This window comes from Pristiophorus japonicus, chromosome 15 (genome assembly GCF_044704955.1).
Source record: "Pristiophorus japonicus isolate sPriJap1 chromosome 15, sPriJap1.hap1, whole genome shotgun sequence".
Lineage (NCBI taxonomy): Eukaryota > Metazoa > Chordata > Chondrichthyes > Pristiophoridae > Pristiophorus > Pristiophorus japonicus.
This window is the reverse complement of record NC_091991.1, coordinates 30531823-30544166: the sequence shown is the minus strand read 5'-3', so window position 1 is coordinate 30544166 and position 12344 is coordinate 30531823. Positions and strand designations below refer to the sequence as shown.

The 12344-nt window shown below is 42.2% G+C and overlaps 1 protein-coding gene across 4 annotated transcripts in view; it reads right to left on the bottom strand.

Annotated features, from left to right (window-relative positions):
- Positions 1-12344, bottom strand: part of mon2 (MON2 homolog, regulator of endosome-to-Golgi trafficking) — a 164181-nt gene that overhangs the window by 62096 nt on the left and 89741 nt on the right. For all 4 annotated transcript variants that reach the window (XM_070900267.1, XM_070900268.1, XM_070900270.1 and 1 more), the window contains 3 exons: positions 6792-6970; positions 3895-4007; positions 3691-3795 (listed from right to left, as the gene is read on the bottom strand). In XM_070900267.1, the coding sequence (XP_070756368.1) occupies positions 3691-3795; positions 3895-4007; positions 6792-6970 (397 nt within the window). The remainder of the gene's footprint in view (positions 1-3690; positions 3796-3894; positions 4008-6791; positions 6971-12344) is intronic.

Genomic DNA, 12344 nt, shown 5'->3' with positions numbered 1-12344 from the left:
AAATGTAGATGATACACTTGTAAATGGTTATAACCTATGCACAGCCAATATAGCCCAGTAGTATATGCTGGGTGCTCCAGAAACAAAAGCAGAATGTATGGGCCCAAGTTTGCCCCCAGGGTTAGAACGGTGCATCTCCGTGTGGTGTGCCGACTTTTTAAGAACAGAAACGGCGCCTATTATTTACCTTGGTATTCTCCTCTCCGTCCGGTCGATCCAGGCCCTTGGGCGCAGCGCAGCAGAATGCGTGGAGGGCGGAGCCAGGTCACGGCGCTGAAAACAGTGCCGGGGCCTCTGCACATGCACGCTAGAGTGTGCGCACATGTGCAGTAGCTCCTCGCCCCCGAGGCTGCGTGAGAGGGGCCAGAAGCACACTGCCCCGAGCCCGGGCCGAATGGGCGACGAAGATCAGTATCAAGCCTCACCCCCACCCCGCCGTTCAGCTCCCACTCACACGCACCCCCGCCCGTCACTGTGCTGGGGACGGGTCCCGCCCAAAGTCTTCGGCAGACCGGCTTCTACGTCCTCGGCCCGGCTTCCTCTCGTTGGCGGGGCCGGTTCAGCCTCCCCCTCTCCTCCACCCCCCTTCCTCCCTTCCCTCCCGCTGTCAGAAACACTGACAGAGAGAGAGAGACAGAGACAGAGAGAGAGAGAGACAGAGAGAGAGACAGAGAGAGAGAGAGAGAGAGAGAGAGAGAGAGAGACTGACAGAGAGAGAGAGAGACTGACAGAGAGAGAGAGAGACTGACAGAGAGAGAGAGAGAGAGACTGACAGAGAGAGAGAGAGAGAGACACTGACAGAGAGAGAGAGAGACACTGACAGAGAGAGAGAGAGAGACACTGACAGAGAGAGAGAGAGACACTGACAGAGAGAGAGAGAGACACTGACAGAGAGAGAGAGAGACACTGACAGAGAGAGAGACACTGACAGAGAGAGAGAGAGACACTGACAGAGAGAGAGAGAGACACTGACAGAGAGAGAGAGAGACACTGACAGAGAGAGAGAGAGACACTGACAGAGAGAGAGAGAGACACTGACAGAGAGAGAGACACTGACAGAGAGAGAGAGACACTGACAGAGAAAGAGACACTGACAAAGAGACACTGACAGAGAAAGAGACACTGGGGGGGGAGGGGGGTGGGGCCCGTCCCAGCACGCTGTTGGAGGGCTCCCGGTGCTGCAGTCGGTGAGTAGAAACTTAATTTTTTATTTATTGATTTAAAAAAAAAATGTTGATTGATTTGTTGGTTGATTTATCTATCATTTATTATTGATGATGGCTCTTTATTTGTAAAAGTGAATTGTTTAATATTTGTAAACTTCCTTCCCCCCCATATTGATTGGATATATTCAAGAGGGAGTTAGATATGGCCCTTATGGCTAAGGGGATCAAGGGGTATGGAGGGAAAGTAGGAAAGGGATACTGAGGAAATGATCAGCCATGATCTTATTGAATGGTGGTGCAGGCTCGAAGGGCCGAATGGCCTACTCCTGCACCTATTTTCTAAGTTTCTATTTCTCGTTCCCTACGCCTGATTTATAAGTGTAGACAAAGTTTTTCTGAACGTACAAAAGCTACACTTCATCCATTCTAAGTTAGTTTGGAGTTAATTTTCGCTGCCTAAACTTGCAAAACAGGCGTAAGTGGCTGGACACACCCCCTTTTGAAAAAAAAAATCTGTTCTAAAATGGAACTATTCTAACTCACTAGAACTGGAGCAAACTAAATGCCGAGAATTGCAATTTCTAAGATGCTCCATTCTAAACTAGTTGCTCCAAAAAAATAGGAGCAACTCAGGACGAAACTTGAGCCCTATATAACACAACATGTACTGTCAATCTGAGCCTCGATGCTTAATGCATCTCACTCGTGCCAGCAGGTTAATATAACCAGGACAATGGTGTACCAAAACAGTGTCAAAGGGTTGACTTGCAGTTTGATTTTTCCAAATCAATTCCCAATATAGGCAAATAATTAGAAAATTATTATCCTACTAATTCAATCGATTTTCTAATCATTAGCAAGTTAGTGTACTTAAGTTCTGATCTTTAAGGTGGACTTTATTGCTGTACCCTGCAATAAGTACGTGAAGCATAGCAACATAAACCAATCTATGGTAAATACTAACTCGAATTCAAACTCACTGAGGAAATTAAAACCACATTACAAATTGTCCTTATGAGTTAAAGCGGAAGAAACACTATACTCTCATGTTTTATTTTTACATATCTCTAAAATTACAGTTTGTAAAGATTAAATGAGCTAAAAAGGTTCTTTCCACATAAACTGACAAAATCACAATCCCAAAAGTTATGAGACTTTCAGAGTACAGATAGTTCAGTATGTCCTTTCTCAATCTGCACATTCGGTGCTGCTATATATAGCAATTTGGCCCGGGGCAGGGGGGAAGATTCTGCATCTGATTCCTCCACTTCCTCTTAAATTAAGAAACCCTTTGTGGTCTTCACCAGTGTCGCATTCCACCTTTCTTACCCTTCAATCTTCCCATTATAGCTTCTTTGCAATTTTACATCTCTTGAATGAAGCCGCCTTCCTCTCTAATCAGTCTCCTCAAATCAATTTAACTCCATCAGATCTGTGTCCCTGATCTTCCAGTACTACTGAATCATATCTATATGTATGGAATTGCTTAAGTGCTACCCCCTTCATTTCAATTTGATTTTGAGTTAGATTTAAAAAAAACAATCTTACGTTGCACCATTCTTACCCCTGCAGTGTGAAGTGAATGCTTTCAAAATGTTGAACATTTGGATGGCTACTAGCTGCCAAATTGCACTGAACTACAGCTCTACAATTTTACAGCTAACAAAATCTTGGGAGACAAGATGCTGAATATATATTTAACTGCAGCAAACTAGTTGTAGAATCCAGAACTACTTTACTGCCCTTGTATGTAAAAGAAAGACTTGCATTTATGCAACACCTTTCATGATGTCCCAAAGCACTTTACAGCCAATGAAGTACTTTTGAAGTGTAGTCACTGTTGTAGGAAACGCAAAAGCCAATGTGCACACAGCAAGGTCCCCCAAACAGCAATGTGATAATGACCAGATAATCTGTTGTATTTAGATAACACTCATGTTTCCCAGAAATGTTTAAGGGACTGCATATAAACTCAGTGCTCCCAGTGGGGAGCCTTACACAATGGGAGCGTGGGACAGCTAACACTACAACACTAACATGGACTCTCTGACCTAGGCTCCCTGCTGGGAACATGGGATTGCTGAATTTACCCCATAAAGAATTACTTTGAAGCGCAGCGACTTTGGTTATGTAGACAAAGATGGCAGCCACTTTGGCCATAGCAAGATCCCACAATCAAATATGACCAGTTAACCATTTTCGGGTGGTGTTGGCTGAGGCGGGAACATTGACTGGGACACCAGGCGAACTCCCTGTTCTTCATGAACCTTTAACATCCCTCTAACCATATAAATGAGTGTGTTGATTTAATGTCTCATCCAAAGGACTCCATTTTGGATTGGGAGATGAGCCTCACACACATATGCACTTCTCACACTTCATGGTAACTTTTACACGTCATGTACACTAAATGCAGAAAATTACAGTATAGCTATTGAAGCAAACAAAAGCAGAACAATGCCAATGTATAACAAGTACAAACCTCATTATTATTGAATATAAAGTGAGAAGAGGTTTACCGTACCTGTAGAGTGGTCAGAACAAGCTGCCATGATGTTCCAAGCACCGATCCATGACAATGAGCTAAATTCAACAATGTTCGCATGCACTGAATATTCTTTGCAGTCAACTGGAGAAGAAAAAGAAAAAAGATTTTACTTGTGTTAAATGAATAACTGAAATGTACTGTGCCAAAGTATTTTTTTTTAAATGAGAAAAGGTACCTTACCATAACAGTCCCTTGGGGTTGAGTAGTGAGCGGCTGACCCACTGCCACCACCTGCTGGTGTGATTCACTCGATGGGCTGATCATTTGCACACTTTGACCCTGAATGGAGTATGCTAGAAAGGAGAACACAAGAATGTAAGAACAGGAGCAGGGGTAGGTCATACAGTCCCTCGAGCCTGCTCCACCATTCAATAAGATCATGGCTGATCTCCCACCTCAATTCCACTTTCCCGCCCTATCCCTATATATCCCTTGATTGTCTTAGTATCCAAATATCTAGCAATTTCTGTCTTGAATATACTCATCGATTGAGCATCCATAGCTCTCTGGGATGGAGAATTCCAAAGATTCACAACCTCAAGTGAAGAAATTTCTCATCTTAGTCCTAAAAGGCCGACCCCTTATTCTGAGATTATGACCCCTAGTTCTAGACTCTCCAGCCAGGGTAAACAGCCCTTCAGCATCTACCCTGTCAAGTCCTCCAAGAACATATTATATGTAGGGGAACTGAAGTCCTGATACATCTTCAAGTTACAAAACATGTGAAATTGTCTAGAATACAGCTGTTCTAAAATCACCTCAACACAATTACCACCACAGGTCGAATAATCTGACTTAGAGTGTTTCAACTGATTGTTATCTTGGCATCTTACCTTTTAAAAAGAAATGTTAATTTTTATATTTTCCTTCAACAATTGTTGCCTCGCCTCTCGAAGGTACTGACTCAACAACAAGAAGCTTTGCAAAGAAGTCCAAACCTGTCCCTGTCCAAAACCCCACAAGTGTGCACCTCCAGCAAGGGTCTCTGGATGGTGATGAGCAGGACCTCTGGATGATTTGCCCCACCCTACCCCAGGTTCAATGAGGCCAACTGCAGAGTCTGCACTGCTTCTCCAACTAAGACTGGCTTTCTCCAGGGGTCAAGCCCTTGGACCCTTCTAGTCAGTACCACTCAGCGACTCTCTGCCTAAACCAACCGATGTGTCCATGGAGTCGTGAGGAAGTTGACATTGTTTGGAGCAGCTCAGGGTTTTTACTGCAACAGCATGTCTGTGTGAAATGTTCCAAATTGACAAGGCAAGCATGAGGAAAAACAGAGCGAATTTATAGTTATCTCTTGCAAATTGCTACATTTTAATGACCTTTTATAGAATCTTGGAAACTCAAGATTCTTGGCTCACTATTGCCATGACAATATTTATACCATTGTATCCACAGTTCAGGGAAATTTAAATACAAAGTCTTCATAGATGCTATCACTCTCAGTAATGAAATCTGGCTACAATCTTATGAGGGCTACAGAGCTGGGCATGTCTGTAGTGGAAGCAATGTAATTGCAACAACTTTTCAATTCAACAAGAAAATGGGCTAGTGGCTTTAAATATGCCACAAGAATCCTGAAACAATGTGATTCCTACAGTGCACTGTTTACATGAATACTATACATGGTCTTAAAGATCCAGCCATCTTTGGTGGTTTCTAATCACAGCTAACTTAAGTCCCAATACTTATCAATTAAATCTAATTTACTGATCTAATTATGACTGAATTGTGTTCCAACCAAATGCTGATATTCACATTATTTAGTCACAAAAATACTTCACTACCAGTTTGTCACATCAGTCAGATGGCAAGTGTTCTCAGTTTTCTTCCCATCTCTCCTGGGGGTGGGGGGGACTTGTGCTGAGGTCCAGTTCATCAGATACTCATGGTACTCATGTGCGAGCATCAGCAATGTTCAACCACATAAGGCATCATAGTCAAGCTTAAAGTCATCTGGAGTACTGTGTTCAGTTTTGGACACTGAACCTCAGGAATGATACATTGGCCTTGGAGGATACAGCATAGACTCAGTCGAACGATACCAGGACTTCAAAAGGTTGAATTTAAAGGGCTGAGAACAGATTGCATATAATAGTTATGGGGGTGATCTAATTGAGGTGTTTAACTTTATTATAGGAGTTGATAGGGTAGATACAGAGAAATGCTTTCCTCTGGTGGTGGGAATCCAGAAAAAAGGGCATCGTCTTAAAATTAGAGCTAGGTCATTTAGAGATGAAATCAGGAAGCATTTTTTCACAATAAGGCTAGTGGAAATCTAGAACTGTCTCCCTCAAAAGGCAGTGGATGCTGGGTCAATTGAAATTTTCAAAACTGAGGTAGATACGATTTTTATTGGGTAAGGGCATCAAGGGATATGGAGCAGATCAATGGAATTGAGGTACAGATCAGCCATGATCTAAAGGAATAGCAGGCAGAACAGGCTCGGAAGGCTGAATGGCCGCCTCCTGTTTTTGCAACCTAGTATTCACACACATGGGCATTCCAGCAAAATGACCAGGAGCAGTGATTATTAATGCTTTATCCCCTTCCTGCCCATGGGACACTGAAGCCAACTGTACTTGCTCCGCATCCCCCACTCCCCCCCCGCCAAGCAGACATCAGCTACCTCAGTGCAGAGTGGCGGTCTTTCGTGACCATATAACTCAGTACCATAACAGATGGTGCATTTACTAACTGAATCCAATGACGTACTTCAAAATTAACAATTCAATCAATATCTCCACGAAGTTACAGCGACAATCATTGCAAGAAGGATGACTTAATTTACTGCAAAAGACTTCATCATTGATCTTTCTCAGAGGAAAACCACCACATATTGGAGAAAAAAAATCTCTTAGCTGGAAGCTAAGTGAGAACAGGAGTTAATTCCATATGAAGCTGCCTGCAGTTGCATTTCTAACAAAATCACAGTCCCTGTATAATATATGATCTCAGACAAACTTCAGCAATGTGAAAGTAATTTGCTACAACCTCTCCCTTAAAAATATTTTTAAAACTTTAATCTTATCAATTAAATGAGAATCTAAAATCTGCAATATGTAAAAGCTACTCACTTTTATGAAACCCACCAGAAGAACTATTCAGAACAGTCAGTGCATAATGTGGGGGCAGGGAAGCCTTGCAAATGGCAGTGATAAAGGCATCCCTTGGCGTAACCAGACTCAATTTGCCACACAGAGAAGCCATAGTCATTTCTGCTTTCAAAATGTTTTCCGAGGCAGTTTCATCCGTGCTGTAAAAACAAAATCATTTTTTTCAAAAAAATTGTACATATGTATATATTGTATTCAATCTATTTTATATTGTAGGGAACAATTACAAATCCCAACGCAATGTACAAAGGACTCAGCTGTGCCTAAACACATTCTAAATCTTCAACAGTTTTACTTTGTAACAATGTTCTTTAAGCATCAATTTGGCCTCAGTACCTCCATCTTGGGGAAGGCAAACGCTGAAAAAGTACCAAGTTGGGGGATAGAAACATAGAAAATAGGTGCAGGAGTAGGCCATTCGGCCTTTCGAGCCTGCACCACCATTCAATGAGTTCATGGTTGAACATGCAACTTCAGTACCCCATTCCTGCTTTCTCGCCATACCCCTTGATCCCCCTAGTAGTAAGGACTACATCTAACTCCTTTTTGAATATATTTAGTGAATTAGCCTCAACAACTTTCTGTGGTAGAGAATTCCACAAGTTCACCACTCTCTGGGTGAAGAAGTTTCTCATCTCGGTCCTAAATGGCTTATCCCTTATCCTTAGACTGTGACCCCTGGTTCTGGACTTCCCCAACATTCTTCCTGCATCTAACCTGTCTAAACCCGTCAGAATTTTAAACGTTTCTATGAGATCCCCTCTCATTCTTCTGAACTCCAGTGAATACAAGCCCAGTTGAACCAGTCTTTCTTGATATGTCAGTCCCGCCATCCCGGGAATCAGTCTGGTGAACCTTCGCTGCACTCCCTCAATAGCAAGAATGTCCTTCCTCAAGTTAGGAGACCAAAACTGTACACAATACTTCAGGTGTGGCCTCACCAAGGCCCTGTACAATTGTAGTAACACCTCCCTGCCCCTGTACTCAAATCCCCTCGCTATGAAGGCCAACATGCCATTTGCTTTCTTAACCGCCTGCTGTACCTGCATGCCAACCTTCAATGAAATCCTTAATAATTGATTCCATCATTTTACCCACTACCAATGTTTTCTCTTTCCCTCCTTTTTTAAAAAGTGGGGTTACATTGGCTACCCTCCACTCCATAGGAACTGATCGAGTTGGATGACACCAATGTTATCACACCCAGGACTCGTTGCGCCTCTTCTTTTCCTAATTTGTCGCCATTCAGATAATAGTCTGTCTCGCTGTTTTTACCACCAAAGTGGATAACCTCACATTTATCCACATTATACTTCATCTGCCATGCATTTGCCCACTCACCTAACCTATCCAAGTCACTCTGCAGCCTCATAGCATCCTCCTCGCAGCTCACACTGCCACCCAACTTAGTGTCATCCGCAAATTTGGAGATACTACATTTAATCCCCTCGTCTAAATCATTAATGTACAATGCAAACAGCTGGGGCCCCAGCACAGAACCTTGCGGTACCCCACTAGTCACTGCCTGCCATTCTGAAAAGTACCCATTTACTCCTACTCTCTGCTTCCTGTCTGACAACCAGTTCTCAATCCATGTCAGCACACTACCCCCAATCCCATGTATTTTAACTTTGCACATTAATCTCTTGTGTGGGACTTTGTCGAAAGCCTTCTGAAAGTCCAAATACACCACAGCAACTGGTTCTCCCTTGTCCACTCTACTGGAAACATCCTCAAAAAATTCCAGAAGATTTGTCAAGCATGATTTCCCTTTCACAAATCCATGCTGACTTGGGGACCTATCATGTCACCTCTTTCCAAATGCGCTGTTATGACATCCTTAATAATTGATTCCATCATTTTACCCACTACCAATGTTTTCTCTTTCCCTCCTTTTTTAAAAAGTGGGGTTACATTGGCTACCCTCCACTCCATAGGAACTGATCCAGAGTTGGATGACACCGATGTTATCGACATTTAATGTCTAGGCTCACACATGAAGGTGACCACTTGAGCAAGGACACTTAGTGTCCTGGGACCATACTCGAGGATGAATTGCTATCCTGAGAAGAGGGCGAAAGGCAAAAGAAAAGGTTGAACTGTCCAAATTCTATCCACTTCAGGCACAATGTTGCTGAGCTATGGCCCGTCAATGATGAGGCAAAGTTAGGTGTGCTGTGCTTGAGGAAAACACTGTGGTTCAAAGCTATCTTTTGAACTCAGGCATACCACAGGATGTTTGGCATTGGAACAGGAAATATCACACTATTTCACAGAGTAAAGGGAACCTTAATCTACATCTAACTCATCCGCTACCTAGTTTGGGAGTATTTAGTATTAATAATGGGTATTAAAAGTGAATCAAAAGACCAACCAATTCACAAAAATAGTGTAATGTTCACTAATGCCGATTTTGACCTTTTTCTCCCACCCCTTCCTGGGCAGTGACTCATGTGTTACAGAAGTGGTAGAAGCCCAGATACCCTGCCAATCACCTCCTGTGGACTCATCATCACAGAGTACAGATTATTGAATCATGCAGACACCATACCCACAATTAACCCGGCCCTTACCCATGTCTGCACATCTGCACCTTTTAACCAGAGGTCACTGGATAGCAATGTTCTTATTACATTCAGTTCACCACAAACCCCTCAGAGCTAGCATTGAGATCTCAACAGTCAGTTGGATTTGAAACTGATGTCCCAGTGGTGAAGAGACAGTGCAACAATCCATTTAACCACTTAGTGAACAAGCAATCACAATTGACCTTTTGAAAGATTGATCCTGCTCCTAATTGACGACTTGAACATTTTAAAGATTTATAGCCAATTTTAAAAAAAAACTTAGATTGTACATACAAGTGGCAAATGTGTGAGTGAACTAACTACAAGCTCAATACTATAAAATCATTCCAGTTATGAAGCAAATGGTAAAGTGCGCTCAATACAATGCTGATGTGATACTCGACTTCTGCCACTAGAGGTTGCAATTTAGCTATATGAATACCACAACACTAAACAAATTCTTGCATTGTGTTAAGGGTTACCTCTACAGTTAGAACTAAGTACAAGTTCCTTTGATAATCTATTCAAAGCTATCGGCCAACCTATAGTGCTGCAACACTTTAGTAACATCCCACAGAGCAAGCTTTATATGAAGCACAAATTCTTTCATATCTGTTCCAGTGGCCTGCTGAAGACTGGTATCAGAGACCCTCTCAGCCCACAGCTGGAACAGAAGGGCTCAGAGATAAAAAAGGAACATGCGAAGGGTGGGGAGAAATAATAGAAAACACACATACAAGTGACCTGGTCGGTTAGACGATGGGATATACAAACACACATTTTACCCAGCTGAAAGTGATGAAAAAAAGTTCCATTTATATAGACTCTTTCACAGCCTTTTGAAGTGTGGTAACTGTTGTAATGTGGAAAACTCAGCAGCCAATTTGTGGACAGCAAGCTTCTACCAATAGCAATGTGATAATGACCAGATAATTTGTTTTTGTTATGTTGATTGAGCGATAAATATTGGCCAGGACACCAGGGATAACTCCCCTGCTCATCGAAATAGTGCCATGGGATCATTTACGTCCATCCGAGAGAGCAGACGGAGCCTCGGTTCAACGTCTCATTCGAAAGCTGGCACCTCCAACAGTGCAGCACTCCCTTAGTGCTGCAGTGTAGTATCAGCCTAGCTTTTGTGCTCACGACTCTGCAGTGGAACTTGAACCCACAACCTTCTGACTCAAAGGCGAAAGTGCTACCCACTGAGCCACAGCTGACATCTAAGTATGCAGACTTTGCTGGTGCTGCGACTTCCGCCTGCTATATGGATGTGTGCCGATCCTAAATTCTGGGATCGGGGCATTAGCAAATTCCAGGCAGGCACCTACATCTAAAACTCCTGCCTCAGTTGCAGCATTTTTCAATGCAAGTGGGCTGGGTAAGGATCTTAATATTTTTAATGCTCTAATTTTGAAATTGCCGCTTTTCCCCAATGGTGATGGGTCAGACAGCAATCAATTGCTGCAGAAAAACCAGCCTTGGTAATTTCATTAACCCCGCTTTCTCCAGGATCAAGCATGTCGGCATTAACTGTGGTTGGGGCAGCAGACGTGCAAACGGCAGGAACTCTAACAGATGTCACCCTGCCAGTCGCACCTCTTTCAGTGATGTCCGTAGAGTGGATGAAAGAAGGACCTGAAAAATCAATTAAAACAGGCATAGGTCTGTTCAAACCAGGCCCTGCCCAAACGTCCTTTCCCGCTCACCCAGATTGAGAGATTTATTTAACCCCAGAATAGAGGAATTTCAAAGACCTTCTCCCTTTTCACACTCCAGTCCCTAATGTAATTACATGCATGGGAAGGTCAGCTAACTGATTTTACAAAACTGTGTGTGTGTGCTGCAACAGTCGAAACTAACTTCAAAGTCTAAGCCAATTGCAAGTCAAACTAAGGGCATTCTTACTCTTTGGTGCAGATTAACATGCAACTAAAACCAAGAAAAATCCTTTATAAATACTAAATTGAAATAAAATACATCATACACATCAGTCTTGAGAATAGTTACCCGAGCAAAATTATCCAAATAATCAGGAATAATCTTGACAAACCAGTTTTGGAAATCAGTAGGAACTTTCCGGGAATGTTATTACAATATATCAATAAATTGATACCTGGGTGTGACCCTCACATCATAACCAAGTTACAAGGATAAATCTGAAGCAATTTATAACAACCATTTTAACCAGAATTCAGCCATTTCAGTTATCCATATATATTCCTGGAATGTCAGGTCCTTCATTGAAACACCCGTGAACTCATCCCCTTTTTGATGTGGAAGCAAGTCATCCTCGATACGAGGGACCGCCTAAGAATATATATATATATATATATATAATATACACTGTGAAGCTAGAAGTGGTGACTGCAGACTACACTGTCTGTTTTACTGAATGCACATTAATATTCTGGACATTCCACGCTGTTGCTATGTAATGATATAAGTAATTAAAGGATTAACTATTGGTAATTTAGAGAGTAAATCTTTCTCAGTTCTTTACTTTTTTTTTTAAACCAGTTGAATGAAAGTAATACAGCCCATCAGACTTTTACTGTCCCTCGGAACCCACATTGGCATCAGTTAAAAAAACTTAACATAGTCACAGAGTGCATTATCAATGGGATATGGAAAGGGGTCCTGGCTGGAAAAATCCTGACAATAATACGCTGCCGGTAATTTCCCCCATTAGGTATATGGACGTTATCCATTGAAAATGAAAAATGGTACAGTGGAATTTGAATAATCGCACTTAATCCCATAAAAATTCTATACCTGACAGAGGATTCTGATATTTGATCTCATCTAGAAGTTCTGATCCAAATATGACACATATATTGACAAATTTGTTTGCCACTTGTCAGAATTCACCTCATTTTCTTGCTCTGCTTTATCAGTCTATTAACTGGGAAGGCATAACCATGTAGGAATAAAAAAAGAGCCATTT